This window comes from Cadophora gregata (assembly GCF_030347475.1).
Source record: "Cadophora gregata isolate MNR1 chromosome Unknown scaffold_11, whole genome shotgun sequence".
Classification (NCBI taxonomy): domain Eukaryota; kingdom Fungi; phylum Ascomycota; class Leotiomycetes; order Helotiales; family Ploettnerulaceae; genus Cadophora; species Cadophora gregata.
The window spans coordinates 903,867-921,627 of record NW_026695934.1 but is presented as its reverse complement, the minus strand read 5'-3'; the positions used below and the strand labels follow the sequence as shown (position 1 = coordinate 921,627).

The window sequence follows — 17,761 nt, the reverse complement described above, 5'->3', positions numbered from 1 at the left end:
AAATACCTTGGAAAGGTTGGGAGACTCTTCCCCGACATTTGACAGACCTTATGAAGCCTCTTACCTAAATCCATCTATCCAGACAGATCCGTTGTTATGGTTTCCTTGTAGCTGGGGTAAATACCGGAGAGCCTGTAAGGCTGGCTCCTCATGAGAGTCACGTGGTACTGCTTTTATGATTTCCATTACCCAAGTCTTTACCCATATGCATCCATATATGCTTGGGGAACATCTTTGTGGATCTTCAGAGCCGCGAGGACTCAATTAAGTACAGCACAGAGATTGCTGTGTTCTCGCATCCGAGCCAGCAGAAGGCAGCTATCAGATCGCGACTTGCCACTACTACCGTCACTCTACTAACGAGCAAGCTCCCTACGACGTTTTTACAGTATGCTTGAACCAGTTGGTTGTTAAATTGCTTTCATAGTATTGGTTTCGGCTCCTTTGTACCAATTGACTTCCGGATCTCTCAAGCGAGCTCTAAACGAACTCAAAAGACGACCATGCCATCAATCACTGGGTCAAACTCGGTGTTGTGAACAATTACTAGCATTATATTGATTGTTTACCTTGTATCGCTACCGAATTTCTCTCGCTGCACACGCTGCACCCAACGCTACCAAAACACCCATCCTCAAAACCCAAGCCATCGCCTCCCGATCATCAACACCAAGCTGCCTACAGCTCCAGAAAATAGCACTATTCAAGACCGCTGAAAGCATCTGCGGCATAGCAATAGCTATATTATGTACCCCCATTGTCGTTCCGGCTCTAGATCTGATTTTTGGACACTTAAATGTGTCGGGTCCAGTTAGATGTTGGATCTCTTCGTCGTGCTCCGTGGGTGAGGAGGAAGAGGATGAAGGATAGATGGAAAGCTCCATTTTATTGGCATGTTCGACGCTGGAGCTATGAGCTATTTCGGCGGTGATTATGGCAAATGGTGCCCATTGTGTAAGTGCCCAAGAGATTCCGAGGAGAGATACGAAGACGACTGAGGACATGAAGCAGTCTCCGATTGTGGCGCCAAAGAGACATATTGATGTCAAGATATGCGAGCACATCCATACTCGTGGAAGAGTGGGCCATGATAAGCAATTCCTAGGAGATGTCTTCCTGCATTGAGGGATGGATATCAGATGCGGTAATAAGAGATTTGCCATGAGTGCTACAATGGAGAAAAGCAGCATGGCCATGATAGCGTGTTGAGTGGACTGTACACCAACAGCTTCAATGTAAATCGTCGACGATGATCCCGTACTCTCGGAAAGAATTTGATAGCCGTCTACACCAGTCAGTAACCCGATATGGAGTCTAGAGTCTTCCAATACTTACACAGCTTACTCAGATACCTGTCCATCCGGTTAGCGAACACGACGGCTTGGGATCGGGTTGATCACTTACACAACAATGTTAAACAAAAACGGAAACCACGCCAACCACGCAAAGAACTGTACTACACATACCCTTCTAATCGTCGGCGGCAATTCCCTAATCGCCTCAAATATCTCCTTCCAAACACCCCTCACCCCAAACTTCTCTCTTCCAATACCTTCATCCCCACCTTCAAACCTCCTCTCCTCAATCACCACCGCCGTAACCGCAACCGTCATCCCTAAGGCCACCGAAGCAATCAGACACAGCCCTTTAAACTCCGAATTCTCAACCCAGCTTGCCATCCTCGGCATACCCACAACACCACACCCATACCCAATCGCACTTCCCACAATAACAGCCGTACTCGCAAACGAATTCGCCTGAACGGCCTGGTCACCAGGACAGGAATCGACAATCAAAGCACGGATACTAGTCTGTACAGGCTGGATTGCTATATTCAACGCCCAGATGCCTACCACAGCAAAGATCTGGATCGTGATGTGCGCGGCACCTGCGTCGGCGTTGAAACCTAGTAGGTAAGCGAATGATCGTACTATCTCGCTCGTCCAAGCGAGAAGATTGATACAGAATATTGTGGCGGCTGTTCCATAGATCATGAAAGGGCGACGGCGGCCCCAGGGGTGGGTGCAGAAATCGCTTTTGTACCCGATGTACGGTTGGAGGACGGTTCCGCAGATGGGACCAGCGAGCCACACCAGGGAGACGAGATAGGGTTGGATACCGAGAGACAGTAGGAATGTCTGAGATGTTCATCAGATGATAAGGTGTACTTTGATGGGAATGTGACTTACGGAGCCTTCGGCCATAACGGTTGCCCATACTACTTGTAATCTGGTTTGGGTGTCAGAAGTGGAAAGAGGGTTGATAATAGAGATCTTTACCCTCCCATGCTTATCGTTAAGCATAGTAAGTACAATCGACTGACAGCTGGTCGTCCATCAACTGCAGATATTGCCCCATCTTCATCTAACGAGTTCTCTACCTCGGGAGAGGTAGTCGAAAGTTTCTCATATCTTTCGCCTGCCATAACTGTCAGAATCGGATTTTACCAAGAACGCAGTTAGATTTCCTCAAGATGGTTCAAGAAACATTTATATATTCCACCATGAGAGAGATTACTCACCGCTTGTTCCACATATCCACATGACGAGCTGTACCCGTCCGTCAAAGTAGCACAACCAGCTGGCCGTCAGGACATTCGAATAAGGGAACCAGACCTCGGCTTCAATTCTCCCAACGAAAGCCTATCGCAAAGTAGATCCAATGTTGTCTCAACGTACGTCTCTCAGCGGCCGTTGAAAAGATCTCGTTGTCGTGATACGTGATACTAGTGCTGACTTGCTCTTCCTTCGCTTCCGGACTTTGGAAAGATGTGGTCTGGAGATACCTGAAACGGAAAATGTTTCGACCATGAATTGTTTCAAGATTGAACGAGTACTTAAACCGACTGACTATTTCGAAACTCATAGAATTGTCTTAGGGTCAGATATCATGGTGTTTGAGAAACGTTGAAGTGATGGTTGGGCTTACAATAGTGGTGTTAGTGGGGGTCTGTCATGGGCGGGCCGCCCAGGCCCCGCGCGGTATATTGTACAGCACTTGGACTTCGTATATGCGCTGAGACGTGGCAATTGACCAATTTGGAAGGTCAGTGGATGTTACATGTCACAGAAGCGTTCAAGTACATGACTAATCAACGATCTGGAAATTGACTATTTATTTATTGACTTGTACGTCTAAATGCCTTGGCGATCTGATGGTACTCTGTTAGCGGATAAGCCCATTCAAGCTTCAATTACAGCAAAGAATGAGTGACGCATTCTAATGATCGCTCGTAGGATGTAGAAATCTGAAATAAGACATCCAAATCTAAATCTCTCCAGTATGAAGCAACATATAGCACAATACCCTCGCTTAAATCGCATTACCGAAGCACCACCTGTATCCAAGCTCCTAAAGAATTCCCTTAACAGCTAAGATTGGGCAAGTAGCCGGACTGATCACACACGAAATCGACGCAAAAGTCGTACTGACAATCCTCATATGATCCCTCGTCTTATCGCTCTTCTCCTTCTTCTTCAAATGCTTCTTGAGCTCCCTATCTTGCTTTTGCGCCAATTGCCATTCTTTCAGAGGCGGACTGCCTTGTTCAGCTGTAGCTGGAAGGACCGAGCCGTCGGGGCAGATCGTTGGTTTCTTCGACTTCGACTTCCACTTCGATTTCGACTTTGGAGAGCGCGGAACGAGAGCGTGGAGGTTATTTGAAGCAGCCTCGTCATCCGTGCCGCGAGCGTTGCAGACTTGAAATGTGAGAGGGTAGTTCGAATCCCCGTCATCGACGACGTGGAAGAGTTCGCTAGTTATTGACTCGACGATTCTCACTACTTTACCAATCTCCTCACTGTCCAAGTCCTCAGCCTCAGGCATGACATTTGCGCGCATAGCTTTCTGAAGTACCAACTCGGCTATGGTCTCTGCGGCTGCTCTCTCCTCGCAAGGTAGGAGTTCAGTCAAATGGAAGAGATTGTCGAGCATGATTTGCTCGCGAGCTGGCAACGATTCTCTCTCCGTCTCTGTGGGAGGTCCATACTGGACGTTGTAGGTTTCGAGGATAGAGCGGATGGTGTCGAGTACGAGGGGGTTAAAAAGATAACTGTTGGAATTAAGGGTTGAGTTTTGTGTGGTGTGCTTGGTTATGTTGATGTTGGGAAAAGGTGGAGGAGCAATGATGGCTGTTGGGAAAGGCGGAGTGCTGCCAGTGGAGGATTCGAAGATAGAGACTGAAAACGAGGTGGTCGTCGGTGTTTCGTGTGCAGTGGCGGTATATTCTCCATCTCCCACGACGCTGGTGTAATGGTCAGAGAAGGGCTTGGTGGCCTCACTGACAAACAGTGTCGCATTAACAGTTCTGGTGTTTAGCGGAAATGCACTGCCAGCAACTGCCAGCAAGGTAGGAACGAGGGCGACGCGTGAGATGTGCATGATGAACACGCTCGCAGGAAGGCGGTCAAGTAAAATAGAAATTCTCCAGGAAGAGACTTTCAAGGGGGAGCAGTGTGGGAATAGTAGTCTCTGGTAGTGCTAGAGCTAGTCGGATATTTGGAAATTTCACCTGACCACTGCTACCACATACTGATGGATGTCCAAAAATGTGTGGACTAAGCCAAAGGAAAAAGTCCCAGAGATGTAGCCGCTACTAACGACCGGACTTGAAGCTAGAAGCAGGAAACTAACAAGGCGCAACTACTAGAGCGAAGGTATGACTTACTGAGATAACGGCGGTCTTCGTTAGACATGGTGGAATTGTAGCAGCAAAACTCTACCTGTACAATATGCCATCTTGAACTCTCATATTCGAGACTTCTGTCCAGAATCGGCCCCTTTGGAGCGCATTAATTCTTAAATAACGCCTCGTGCAACCCATACCCACCCAAACTCCATGCCGTTAAAATCAAAGGCCCAATGTAACCATACTCAACTCTTCAGAGCCTCCAACCTCCCCCTCATCTGATCCAACATAGCCTCCGCATCCTCCTCATCCTCATCTTCCGCAACAGGTTGATCCTTAACAGGGGTAGGTAGATTCGGCGTCGCCCCAACCTTACTCATCTTATCTGTCAATATCTCACCCAACACCCTATCAACCTCCGTCTCAGCCTCCTCGTCCTCCTCCTCCAGCTCATCCGGTAGACTATCTCCCACCATCTCCTCAATAATCCCCGCCTTCACAAGTTCTTGACTCAGTTCGCGCATCGTGCCCATCAGTTCCGGGAGCTTGACGAGACTATTGACGTCCTTCATGATGCCAACACTACTCCTAATGCTGCCCTCTATCTTACGCACTGCGAATGCCTCCGTAACCTGCATGGACACGCTGTTGAGCTGCGCTTTGGATGTGACGAGTCTATTGTGTTGTTTCCGCGTGCGTATGAGCTCGCGCGCAAAGATGCGGATGTCTTTCTCGGCTTGCTTTGCTTGGGAGGGGTTGCGCTGGGCTCGGCGGTTGGCTTGGATGATGAGGGTTTTGGCTTTGTTCTCGGCCAGCTTCATATTCGCAATGTCGCGGTCAAGTTTGCGGGTGTTTTGTCGGATCAGTTGATTACATTTCCGGACCTAAGAGGATTAGGATGAGCGTACTTATCAGTTTTGATGCGTGGAAGGTTACCTGTGCTTGGGGATCTGGCTTGAAGAACACGGCTTTGATGGACTCCATGTTGGATGGTGAGCACAGAGAATGTGCTCTGTGTCCAATTCCACGGTTGTATTACTCGCAGGAGATGCGAGGCTGCAGAGTAAAGAGTGCGAGTCGGAGGTTGTTGATGGATGGTCGATTCAAGCCTAACCTTGAGGTGAGGCTTCGATGGATCGTTGGTGGGATGTGGACCAATGACGTCGCAGGAGGGAGGGGCCGCGAATTAGCCTCGATGGTGGATCTAAAGAGGAAGTACGGAGTATCACAACATCAAATCCCAGGTCCCAGTATTTCTCTTTGAACACTATACTTTAGGTTTCCATGAAGAGCTCGGGAACTTTGAACTAGTATATTCTGCAACTGCTTCCCGAATTGCACCATCTGCAGGAATGTGTGACTAAGTTGTCTTAGTCACGCCCTTTCGTAGGATGTCGATGTCACCAGAAAATGCCGTCACAAGTTCACAGGTGGAGGAAGAAAATACAGGCAATCTCTTGTCTATCACTCATACCACAAGAACACTCTTACACACATTGTCAGTCATGCAAAACTTGAAGTGAGAGTTGAAGAGCTACACTCCGCATTTTGCCTGAAGCGGCAGTGGTAAGGCCTTCATTCCAGTCGTTCTTCCTTCCTCCTTGCTTTCAGAATGAACGCACACATCAAGAACAGTTTTGGCACGAAAGACTTTGTCCCAAAAGCAATGTCATAACTCCTATCCAAATGCCTCGTAATGAATGCCTAGCAACGCGGCAAGTCTATTGTTTTTTGCCACCTTCGCCAACTCCAAATAAATGCCCAATCCATCGCAAAGACAGAACCCTTCGCTTTTCGCATGACTATGCCGCTCAACGCTTCTAACAACCCCGGAATCAATCTAAACTTCCACTGATTCATCCACATTGCCAATGCCACTGATCAAGTTTGCTGCCTTCAAAGTTGTTGGATCTGTCAACTTTGCTGCATTCTTTGACATTCCCTTGTAAATCTTCAGCACGTTGTCGACGATGACTGCGTCGATTCCCTCTCTAACTTGTTGCTGTATGAGGTTAGAGAAGCTCCAAAAAATAATATGGCATGACTTACATCAACTTTCTCCTCATCATTGTTTAGTGTTCCATAACTGACGCAAACCAGTCCACTATCTTTGACGACCTTCACCAATCTTGGACTGTTGCACAACGGCTCAGCAGCACTCACAACACCCAACAAGTTCCAGCGGCTTGCAAAGCGAATAGCTTCTTGAAGACTGCTGGCTCTGATATCACCGACTGGGCATGTGCCAGCATCAGTTAAGAACAAGACCGGAATACTAGGCTGCTTGAAACTCAACAAGAGGCAGATGTCGGGATTGAAACTGCTGAAAATGATCTTGCGCTTTTTGCAAAGATCATACACCTTGTTGAGTACGGTATCAACGAAGCTGTTAAGTTCCACAGCATAAGCATCCATGTCGTGCTCCTCTGACTCGTGCAACATGGGATACTTCATCTCAATATTGAATCCCACACGCTCCTCGAGCGTGAGAAACATCTCTTCGAGGGTGGTGAAAGGTGCTTGGATGAAGTTACCACGGGAATTAGCTTTGAACCCTTTCTCCTTGAAATCTCGAGTATGCTTCATCTTCTCAGCCATATCGATGTCGGGTAGTAAATGGCCCATAGACAATGAACGGACACGCTCCGCTCCACGAACTACTCTGAATTGAGGATTGTCCTTGGCATCATCCTTCGGGTTATCTCTTGGCGGGGTCGGTGGTCGAGAAGCTCTGGGAGTTGCATCATTAACGTGCAAAAATTGTTCAGCAGTGAGTGTATGAACAGGAGCATCGATTCCTGTTTCGCTGACCAGGAAGTCATGGTAAATGACAGGGACAAGATCTTTGGTCAGTTGGACATCAAACTCGACATAGTTGGCGCCAAGATTCGTTGCGGCGATGAATGACTGCAGCGTGTTCTCACCCAGCTGCAACGATCTGTTTGAGGCGATGTTTTTGCCGAGTCCTCTGTGTCCAATGATCATGGTAGATGATACTTCCTTCCAGTAAGTCTGTTTTGTTGTGATAGACATATTTGGGTGAGAGAACGGTGTTATGACCAGGAAGTTGAAGTTAACAACTCCGATAACCTCAAGATCCGTGCTCATGATCGGAACACTAACATCTCCTTGCAAATTCATTCTTGAGACACCGATCGCTTGCTTGATACTGCCCAAGATGGCGACACCTCTTCCGACTTTGTCTTCTTGGTGACCAGAATAAGTTGGGACAATGTCGAAATACAGCTTGACCTTGGCCGCATCGGCTGCAGTAAAGACCATTGGCTCCGTCGAGATGTTGTCTGGTACTGGAAGATCGATGGTAGTTGGTTCTCCTGTGGCTCCTTTGGCGCTGACAATAACAGAGAGCGAAGTATCAAGCTGCGTGGAATGTGCTTCAGCGATAGGAATTCTGTCGAGCTTGACTGCTGGTACATTTTTCCTCATATCCATAGATCCCAGACTGACCAGGACCATACTCTCGTTCGTGAGGTAACGATGACCAAAGGTTTTGACAGGCTCTGTAGTCTCAACCTTGGTCATCTGCGATCGAGCTGTTCCAATCGAAGATAGATTTGGAGGAGAAGAATCTCTGGTACGCGCGGATGGTTCCGATTCTGGACTTGAAGCCACCGAGCTTGCCTGAGCTAGCTTTGCAGCTATGTCCATATGACCACGAAGAGCTGCATGCTCTCTTGCCAACCATCCGGATCCATCAGGCTTGTTGATGTCAGCACCAGCTGCAATGAGCAGCTCAACAATTGGCAGGTGTCCATCGACCGAGGCAATGTGTAGCGGAGTCCAAGAAAACGTGTTCTCCGTGAGATCAATATTTGCCTTCTGTTCCATTGTTCCTTGAAGCAACATGCGAGCACATTCAGCATGGCCAAATCTTGCGGCAATGTGAAGAGAGGTCTCGCCCGCGGGGTCTTGCCAGTTGATGTCAACACCAGCGTCGACAAGCAGCTTGACAATAAGGGTAAAATTAGACTTGGTAGCCATGGCCAAGACAGCACTGGATTTCGAAATGTCTCGTCTCATAGCTGCTTTTTGATCGTTGCGGCCTTGCCAATTCTCTCCCTTTAAAAGAGCCTGTGTGGTCAAAGCATGACCTCCGATGACGCTAAGATGCAACGGGGCCTGTCCATCGTTGTCTTGCCATTCTGGGGCATCAATACCATTCTCGACATTGAATTGTCCCCATTGTTGCATGTACTTCATGACAAGCTCGCAAATAACTACGAAGCCAAATTGAGCTGCATAATGTAGAGGCAGACGTCCATATGTGTCTTTCGACTTCAACGCAACACGATGATGTGGCTCCACAGTCTTCAAAACATAATCCAAGAGTTTCACGTATTCATCATCCATGCTCAATAAAGAAGACTCTTTAAGAGTGCTGCGTGCGGGTCCCAGAGGAGGAGATGCCGCAGGCGTGAGGAAGCGAGAATCGTTTTGGTCAACGGTGAGGAGAGCTGCCGAATTTTCAAGTCCAGTACGAGTGGACTTTGCACGTCCAATGGAGATGACCAGACGGTGCAAGCAATTACGCTTGTTGATATCGTCGGTCTCATCCAGAGATGTAATGTGCTTGAGAAGGTAGCTGATGCATTGCTTTGACTTGCAAGATATGCAGCGCTGCAACAGACTGACCAAAAGCTTTTGCATTGCGGGCTCATTAGGTTCGAGATTAGCCTCTGCAAGAGCCTCTTCGAGCGTGGGTACATCATCGCTCCGAATGGCTTGGTCAACGGTATCAAGAAGTCCCTTGGGCAAGTTGAATATGGACCTGGAAGATACCCGTTTGATCGAGTGTACCGAGTGAACAGACTGTGCATCAGAGCCATCCATGTTGGGCTGAATATCCCCAAGGATGGACAGCAATCCGTTCACTGTGCCTTTCAACTCCTCCACTCGCACGTTTGTGGCGAAGGGTTTCAAGTCAACCTTCGAAGCCAAGTACCGTTCCTTGGTGCATACATTTGGTACCTTTTTATCAAGCTTCTTTGTGATCTTGATAAACCCTCTTCGATTCAAGTCACCGAACCATTGTATCTTCCTTAACTGATCGCGGAGCTCCAAAAGAGCACCCCGAAGCTCTTCGATATCATTGAGATCCAATGTTTCGAATGCTTCCTTCGATGAGCCGTATCTCTCCTTGAGAAGGTTCAGTCTCCTTGACGCATCTCCAAATTTCTTGTTATAGAAGTCGTCGACATCTTCGAGGTTTCGATCCAAGGTAAAGAAGAACTCTGCAGGGTCATTAGGTTAAGCAGGTGCGGCGGGGTATTTATAAGTACCAGCCAAGTCAGGATCGTTGCCAGTCTTCACGGTAGCAACAGCAGCTTTAATGAGCTTCTTCAATCCCTTGTAGTTGATATAAGCGGCAGACCATTCCGGAAGCTGGGTCCGGAGAAGACTGGAAAATATATGTCAGCCAGTGACTTGCATTAGCAGATGGAGTCCACCATGACTTACTGCCGTCCGAACTTCATCCTGTGCAAAGCTCAAGTGAGAAAGATAACCCCAAAATTCCCAGAAAGCTTTGGCTTCTGCACCACCTTCAACAGCTACCAGCCGGCTTTATTCTTGTGGTGGAAGTCTCGCAGACGGGTAACTGGGAGATAAGATCGAGGGGTCGGGTAGTGATAGGTTAATTAGGAAGAAATGAGATACAGCTTCGTTGGTCGAATAGAAGTCTGCCCTTGGGAGCCATTCAGTCGAATTCAGATAGAAACGGATAGACGTCCGGCGTTGGTTGGTTGAATCGGGATCTCCGTGGTTTATTGGCTGGCAGAAGGTCCGTTGGGACAGGCTGCGTATGCTCGTACTGTCAAACAATTGAGGGTTTGGGTTTGCAGGATGTTGTCGAGCTCTGGACGTCGAGAGTTGTAGAGCGTGTAGAAAAAGGTGGATATGATTCGCCAGGTGGTTTCGAGAATTCTGCCGCCGTCATTCGCAAGCGCAGCAGGGACCTTGGCGGGCGGTCGATCAAGTGGTGCTGGAACCGCGCCAGAACATCAAAGCCTGGTATGGAGTGCGAGACAGAGCGACCACCCGAGCTTTTATCTGATTTCCAAGCACAGAACGAGGGGTTAGAATCAACAGTAAATCTGTCTGTGCCATTCAATAATATTAATTCTCCTTTGCTTTGCTTTGTTGGCTTCGGCCTCCGGGAAGTGGAAATGGTGAGGGTCTGGCGGTCGTAAGGTAGGGTTCAGCCTTTTGTTCCAGGGGAGGCTTAGGCTGGTCTGGGGTCCTGGCCACACCGCCTTCGGAGGCGGCTTTCTGTCTGAGTCGTACTGATCAGCAGGTACTCAGTACCGAGATTGATTTGCGCCTATTTCAGGAGATCCGTGATCAAAATCGAGACATATTGGACAAGGACAGCCCGTCTAGTGATATGGAGAAAGGACCCTGAAAGGAATAGGGAGCGGGGGACGGTACGACAAAGCACTTCGGCTTTGCAGTTCCAAGAAAGCCTCTGAAACTTTGTGGGGAAGAAAGAGGGAGGAAATAAGCAGGTCAGTCAGTACGTACCTCACCACAGGAAAACGTATCGTGATATACTGCATGTGGCTGCATGTGATATCGTACCGTTTGAGGAGAGCGCCTCCGGGTCCAGTGCTGTAGGAGTGCTGCAGGAGTGCTGCAGAAGTGCTGTAGGGTTGCCTATCTTTTCCTGTAGTTATCAAATGTTCCAGGAATAACGGCAAGAAGGTGGGCCATTGGCCAGTAGGAAAGTGCCGTTTCCAAAGCTTATGCAGCTGTTCCCGTCTCCGCGATGGAGCGTAGTCTGGACCGTTAAATGTCAGTTGATAAGTTTTGATAACTCTCCTGTTTCCGTTGCAACCAAGGGTACTCTTGATAGCACAACTCGTGAGGATGTTGCTGTACTTCGAATCACGGACACGCTCTCGTAAAGATCGGGAACAGGGAAACATTCGAGAAGAAGCAATGCTGGGATAACCGTGCCTAGAAAATTTGACACCGCTATTAGCCATCTAGTACCCAGAATATCAAAGAATTTCCAATGCACTGTGAATGATTCACGAGTCACAACGTTGGATGATCTAGTACCAATGGTACGGACGGAATGAAAAACAAAACAATCAAACCCAGTACTGTCAGCATCCTGTTGCTGACAGATGCTTCGTGACGGGGAGCACGGAAGCCATAGAAGCAATGCCATAAATGGCACGAGAGTCGTACTCAATTCTGCAACTGTAACAAGGGTATCATGTTTGAAAAGCAATCGACTCCGGCCCACATCCGACTACCAACCCCTCCCTCGTCCTCGTCCTCCACCTCTCCCACGTCCCCGGTCTCTTCCCCCACCTCCACGCCCTCGATATCCTCCTCTACCTCTTCCACCTCCTCTCCCGCCAAATCCACCATCTCGTCTCTGTTCTGGAGGAGGTGGTCCGTTCTTCGCTCTCTCTTCTTTCTCTTCCTCGGTAGAGAAGAACTTGTTCTCGATGCCCAATAAGTCACAAAACTCTTGCATCTGAGGATTGTTATACTCGAGCGGGCCATCTTCCACAATTTCAGGCATTCCAACCTCGAATATGGGTGCTGTTGGTACAAAGTTCTCTGGAATTTCGAGCTTTCCCTTCTTGACAATATTATCCTCGACCCACGCTTGCTCCTTTTCAATCAGAGGCCGATAGTGGGCTTCGCCGAGGTCATCTGGAGTTCTTGCGTGTTTATCTCCAAGAATGATATGAGATGCAAAGACTCTAGTTATTGCTAACCATTCTGGATCGTACTCAAACTTAACTTTCGATGGTGCTGCCGATCCACTGGTATGTGGAACTTCCAGAACTTGAAGGAACTTGCGGCCAGGTAGGCATTTATCCAGTGCTAAGAATCGAACTATCTTGTTCGTGATTTCTGGAGGCGTTGGTTGTCCTGGTTGGGTGCGGGTTGACGGAGCAGCTGGCCTTGCAAATGCAGCGGGAAGCTGAGCTCTGAGATCTGATGGAACAGAGGATGTGGCGTTTACACCGGTCGAGTCTACATCCAATGAAATTTCGTCTTGGTTTTTGATAATTGATGTGCCGTTGGTATGGATTTCTGGCTCATCGTCATCTAAGGATATTTCGTCCTGGTTCGTATGGGCGGTTCCATTCGTGACTGTCGGCTGAGCCGGGCTGTCCTCATCATCCATATCCAGGTCAATCTCATCTGAATTATGAGTAGCGATCCGTGCGGCTTGCTGTACACTCGGTACAGCTGGAGGTGGAGCTGCAGTCTCAACCAGCTTTGGGGCATCTTCATAAACTTTTGTGGCGGCAAATTTGCAATGCATATGAGCGGAAAACCAAAAGGGTGGCCTGAGGCGATCCATGACATATGTAGCAGCTTGATTGCCCAATGTTCCGTCCTTCGATTCCTGTTCGAAATCTGGTTTTAATCTCCACAGTGCCTTCGCATTTCCGGATTTCTCAATCGCTCTTGGCCAATCGTGACTGATCCCAATATCAACTTGTGTCCTTAACTGAAGCAGTTTCCGGGTGTCGATTTCTCTGACGTGATAGATGGACTTCACATCGTCTTGGCTGTATGGTAGTCGTTCGTGATGAGTTTTGTTGAAATTGTACCCTTTCCAAATACCCGACATACCAGCAATTCGTACGCCTCCCACGCGGACAACGTTTGCAGCTCCCATATAGTAGATATTTGGTGCAACCCATCCTCCATAGAACAGCTCCCACAGGTGGCTGCTTGCCTCGTGGTTTCCTCCAACGAAGATGGTGAGGTATGGAGCTTTTGTGGCGCCGCTGTAGTATGCATGAAAGTCACCAATTTCACGATACTTGACTGGGCATGACATCACTGTGAGATCTGCAGCATTTCGGACTGACTGGAGGAGTTAGTAAAGCTCTTCTGATCACAGCTTGGAAACATACCTGGAAATCGCCGCCGATGATTAAAAGATCAACCCCATCCCAACCTCGAGCCTCACAGGCGGTAGCTACGGACGAGTATATGGCATCTAATGTACCGTGGCCCTGCTGCAGTGTTAGCTTGCGCAAGAGAGGGGTACAGACTTTAAGACTGACACAGCCTTCTACGGCAATTCGCAAGCCTTGAGCTTCCTTCAGTGCGGGGTTCATTGTAGGGGTAAAAGCTCTGGTCAAGAGCAGGAAGGCGAAATGAAAATATTTTGACAGATTTTATTGGCCCCCATTCGTTCTATGGTCGCGTTGTCAAAGGTTGACTTTGTAGGTAGATGGTGCTGAATCGAGCTCGAGATGGTTTGTAGTAGCCCTGACTAGCTCATGCCGCTGGCAGTCAAAATATTTCGGTCTCGCCTCGGCCGGCAGCTCTCGACCTTTCAATCACTTCAGCATCCGAGATCAAAGCGCGTCACTCAGGACAGACGACTTCAGATTGCGAATCACAATCGCCGCTATGGAGCCTTCAGAATTATCAGTGCGTCTTCGATACCTCAATGACTCCGCGCATTTACTGGCGACGACTTCCCCTACAGCTTCGAGGTATCTCATGAACCGACACAATGCCCTCATGTTCGACTCGAAAATCGAGTTATCCCAGGAACAGAAGACGAAAGCATGCGGCGCCTGTGGAACAATAACAACACTGGGATGGGAAGCTAGTTCAGAGAACGATATCCAAAGGAAGAAGCGCAAAGGTCGACTGGGAAGTCAAGTTACGAAGCTGCCAAAGGCAATGGTTTACAGCTGCGGAATCTGTTCCAAGAAGACTCGAATTCCGACGGGTACATCTAAACCAGGTCGTAGGAGCAAGGTGCCATTACAATCCACAACTATTTCTACAGCTCCGACACCACAAGCCCCTAGCGGCGAGACTAGTAACCCGCCTCAGAAAGCAGCAAAACGCAAACAGAGGAAGAAGGGTGTGTTAGAAGCTATCCTGGCAAGGAACCACCCTCAGCCTTCCAATACTGGATTCGGACTGGACTTGAGTGACTTTATGAAGAAGACTTGAATCGAGGGAACAGGATCGCTTGATTGAATCAAGACTGACGGTCACCAATATTATCGAAACGTCCAACGTGGACATCCCCTTGCTCCAAGGCCATCCCCACCGACAATGTAGCGAAAGTCAAGGGGGACATTGCTCTACGGGGCATCACACCAATCCGTGTCTCTGTCAATCTGCGCATCGGACAACGGCTGGAACATAGATCCTGACTCCAGTTGAAAGCATGACTACGGTGGACACTGCAACTGACCTGGAGCAGGATTCTCGACCTGGATGGTGCCCAGAAGCACGTGTAGCGTGTCTGAGCAAGTCATACCTGGACAGTAGGCGAGGTTTCTACATGGATATCCACATTTCAATGTCTGTGGCTCAGGTTTTCCATGTCTAAGAACCGCGACTTAGGTTTCCTGCTTTTGTTCCGCGAGTCGCTCTGTCTTAAATTCATACCTTTGAAGGAAACGACAGCTTCCTACACTGTATTTGAGCAACTACGAGGCCTCCAGTCTGCAAATCTGCCAGGCATTCTATATAAAAGAAACTCGGTGAAGGTCGCGAATCATAGAGATCACTTTCATTGGAGCGAAGATCCGCGCCCTCGAAATGTGCTCCAAAAGCTGTCGTTGGTATAAAAGCAAAGATCTGATCGATTTGCATCTTACCACTTCCGTCTCCGCCCATCCTCTCCCAGCCTCTACCTTCCATAGCCTTCTCTTCAGCCTCGCGCTATCTACGTCATATCAATATATGATTGGTCAGCCTTGTCGCCTCTATCAGCACCAAAAAAATTATGGCGGGTCTGAGCATCTTAAGACCCCGCCATCCGTCAACATCCCACCTCGCTCGCTCCTCAATATTTCAACATCCACAGCAAATATGGAGTCTCACGCAGCAGAAGACCCGAAGCCAGATGGCGCCGTCTTTGACACATTCTTTGATTCTATTGGAAAGAAAGCAGAGAATCTCACGATCAGCGACCAGAACGGAACGAGAGACCCCGCCACCAATGGCGCGGGATCAACAGATCTGCCAGACGACAATGAGCCCAAAGTCGTTGACGAAATCGAGAGTTTATGTATGAATTGTCAAGAGAATGTTCGTCTCCCCAAGTCTTCATAACCACATTTTATTAATCATTCACAGGGAATTACTCGACTACTCCTCACTCGCATACCCTTTTTCCGCGAAATTATTATCATGTCCTTCTTCTGTCCGCACTGCAACTTCAAGAACTCAGAGATCCAAGCTGCGGGCGAGATTCAACAAAAGGGTTCACACTACGAGCTTCGGCTACGCACATCCGAGGACTTCGCGCGCCAGGTTGTCAAATCTGACACATGCGTGGTGAAATTCATCGAGCTCGACATTGAAGTTCCAGCCGGCCGAGGTCAATTGACGAATGTTGAGGGACTACTCAGCATGATTTTGGAGGACTTGGAAGTCGGACAAGCTACGAGGAAAGAGCAGATGCCGGAAGTGTATACCAAGATTGAGGAGATTATTTCGAAGGGCAAGACGATGCTCGCGGGCGAAAGTTTCCCATTCCGTGTCTCGCTTGACGACCCAGCTGGAAATTCGTGGATCGAACCAAATCAGAAGGATGGTGTTGGCAAGTGGTCCAAAACCGAATACGCACGTACACCGGAACAGAATGAAGCGCTCGGCCTCGGCGTAGGCAATGAGCAAGAAGCCCTCGAACCAGCAGCTGCAGGTCAACCTCCTGCAGAATCATTCGAGTCCGACGACATTATTCCGAACGAAGTCTACTCTTTCCCTGCGACATGCCCCGGCTGTACCAGACACTGCGTCACGCATATGAAGATGGTGGAAATCCCGCATTTCAAACAAGTAGTTATCATGAGTACGGTATGCGAGGAATGCGGATACCGCTCAAACGAAGTCAAGACTGGTGGCGAAGTGCCCGAGAAAGGCAAGAAGATTATCTTACAGGTCAATGGCCCTACGGATCTTGCACGCGACATCCTGAAATCCGAGTCCTGCGCCTTGGAATGCCCAGAGTTGAATCTCTCTGTCAACCCTGGCACCTTGGGTGGGAGATTTACAACTGTGGAAGGTCTATTGACACAAGTCCGGGACGATCTTCACCAGCAGATCTTTGATGTTGGAGATGACACTGGTTCCGGAGGTGATTCGCTACCTTCTGAAGAGAAGACGACATGGAAGTCGTTCTTCGATGGATTAAACGAAGCTATCAAGGGCGAGCGGAAGTTCACAGTCGTGTTGAAAGATCCGCTCGCGAGCAGTTACGTACAGAATCTATGCTCTCCGGCAGATGATCCACAAATTGAGACAGAGGACTATGAGCGCACGGAGGAAGAGGAAGAGGACCTCGGCTTGCTGGATATGCAGACGGAAAACTACGTCGACGAAGTGGGTGAAGAGAAGAAGAGGATAGCGGATGAACAAAAAGTAGAGGATGATAAGGACGTGAAAAGGGTTGAGGAGAGCAATGGTTGATTCCCCATTTTTTGAAAGCAAATAGAAAATAGAAAGTCATGTTTTCGCGAGGTTTTGGTGTGCATCTGAGGCTTTTTGTCCGATTGATTTTGTTTGAGAGAGCTCGTGTCTTGCACAAACGCCCAATGTGATTTTCGTGCCGAAAGTCCTCCAAATTGGTAATAAACTGTCCATAACGACTGAAAGCGGAAGCAGCTACAAACAGAAAAGGCAAGCTTCCCCAACGTGGGGGAAGATACGCGAGAGAAAATACAATCAGAAGTGGGCCGCTGAGAACCCAGGTCCAATCCATTCCAAATGACAATCAAGTCATGTCGCCGCCTTTGGAATTGCCTGTCAATAGAGCACAGAAAGGCGTAGAAGCTAGGCATATGTCATCAAGTCTCAAAGAGAAACATGTGCCTGAGCTTGTTGTGGGTAAGAATCAGCGATCATGGATGAAACCGAACCCATCATATATATACTGGCATTCAATGTCACGAAAGGCAGTCGGTGCTCCATTTTGATATTGACCTTCTATTCAGCAACTGCCTTTATCATCCATAAGAGGCTATCAAACACCGGATCCCGAGAGACCGAATTGCCTCTGAGCAGCATGAACGCGAAGAAGAATGGATGCAGGAGCTGAAACAGCTGAGATCAGAATAGGAAGCTACTCATTCAAAGGATCCCTTTTGGTACATCCGC

The 17,761-nt window shown here is 48.5% G+C and overlaps 7 protein-coding genes across 7 annotated transcripts; 2 read left to right on the top strand and 5 right to left on the bottom strand.

Moving 5' to 3' along the window:
* Positions 1 to 152: 152 nt before the first annotated feature.
* Positions 153 to 3,094, bottom strand: ONS95_002404 (uncharacterized protein). The gene is made up of 6 exons (XM_058495658.1): positions 2,522 to 3,094; positions 2,280 to 2,418; positions 2,190 to 2,229; positions 1,405 to 2,138; positions 1,336 to 1,352; positions 153 to 1,285 (listed from the first exon to the last, which is right to left on the bottom strand). The coding sequence occupies exons 1-6, from the start codon at positions 2,541 to 2,543 to the stop codon at positions 579 to 581; spliced, it is 1,659 nt and encodes a 552-aa protein (XP_058354386.1). The 5' UTR covers positions 2,544 to 3,094; the 3' UTR covers positions 153 to 578.
* A 4-nt stretch (positions 3,095 to 3,098) lies between these two features.
* Positions 3,099 to 4,673, bottom strand: ONS95_002403 (uncharacterized protein). The gene has a single exon (XM_058495657.1). The coding sequence runs from the start codon at positions 4,378 to 4,380 to the stop codon at positions 3,352 to 3,354; it is 1,029 nt and encodes a 342-aa protein (XP_058354385.1). The 5' UTR covers positions 4,381 to 4,673; the 3' UTR covers positions 3,099 to 3,351.
* On the bottom strand, positions 4,674 to 5,706 carry VPS24 (Vacuolar protein-sorting-associated protein 24). Its single transcript, XM_058495656.1, has one exon. The coding sequence runs from the start codon at positions 5,446 to 5,448 to the stop codon at positions 4,873 to 4,875; it is 576 nt and encodes a 191-aa protein (XP_058354384.1). The 5' UTR covers positions 5,449 to 5,706; the 3' UTR covers positions 4,674 to 4,872.
* Positions 5,707 to 10,122, bottom strand: GDE1_3 (Glycerophosphocholine phosphodiesterase; the record flags this gene model as incomplete). The annotated part of the gene is made up of 4 exons (XM_058495655.1): positions 5,707 to 6,629; positions 6,677 to 9,879; positions 9,928 to 10,046; positions 10,106 to 10,122. The coding sequence occupies 4 exons, from the start codon at positions 10,120 to 10,122 to the stop codon at positions 6,468 to 6,470; spliced, it is 3,501 nt and encodes a 1,166-aa protein (XP_058354383.1). The 3' UTR covers positions 5,707 to 6,467.
* A 1,781-nt stretch (positions 10,123 to 11,903) lies between these two features.
* Positions 11,904 to 13,746, bottom strand: ONS95_002400 (uncharacterized protein; the record flags this gene model as incomplete). Its single annotated transcript, XM_058495654.1, has 3 exons — positions 11,904 to 13,493; positions 13,540 to 13,641; positions 13,693 to 13,746. The coding sequence occupies 3 exons, from the start codon at positions 13,744 to 13,746 to the stop codon at positions 11,904 to 11,906; spliced, it is 1,746 nt and encodes a 581-aa protein (XP_058354382.1).
* Positions 13,747 to 14,044: 298 nt separating this feature from the next.
* Positions 14,045 to 14,602, top strand: ONS95_002399 (uncharacterized protein; the record flags this gene model as incomplete). The annotated part of the gene is made up of 1 exon (XM_058495653.1): positions 14,045 to 14,602. One exon carries the CDS (start codon positions 14,045 to 14,047, stop codon positions 14,600 to 14,602), a length of 558 nt encoding a protein of 185 aa, XP_058354381.1.
* Positions 14,603 to 15,199: 597 nt separating this feature from the next.
* On the top strand, positions 15,200 to 17,074 carry ZPR1 (nucleolar zinc-finger protein; the record flags this gene model as incomplete). Its single annotated transcript, XM_058495652.1, has 2 exons — positions 15,200 to 15,691; positions 15,740 to 17,074. 2 exons carry the CDS (start codon positions 15,200 to 15,202, stop codon positions 17,072 to 17,074), a joined length of 1,827 nt encoding a protein of 608 aa, XP_058354380.1.
* Between the last annotated feature and the right edge of the window lie 687 nt (positions 17,075 to 17,761).

Coding starts and splice junctions, on each gene's coding strand:
- ONS95_002404 (XM_058495658.1), bottom strand. CDS start 2,543: ATGTGGATATGTGGAACAAGCG. Junction 2,419..2,521: donor GTGGATATGTGGAACAAGCG/GTGAGTAATCTC, acceptor CAGTTATGGCAG/GCGAAAGATATGAGAAACTT. Junction 2,230..2,279: donor TTAACGATAAGCATGGGAGG/GTAAAGATCTCT, acceptor CACCCAAACCAG/ATTACAAGTAGTATGGGCAA.
- ONS95_002403 (XM_058495657.1), bottom strand. CDS start 4,380: ATGCACATCTCACGCGTCGCCCTCGTTCCTACCTTGCTGGCAGTTGCT.
- VPS24 (XM_058495656.1), bottom strand. CDS start 5,448: ATGAAGCTGGCCGAGAACAAAGCCAAAACCCTCATCATCCAAGCCAAC.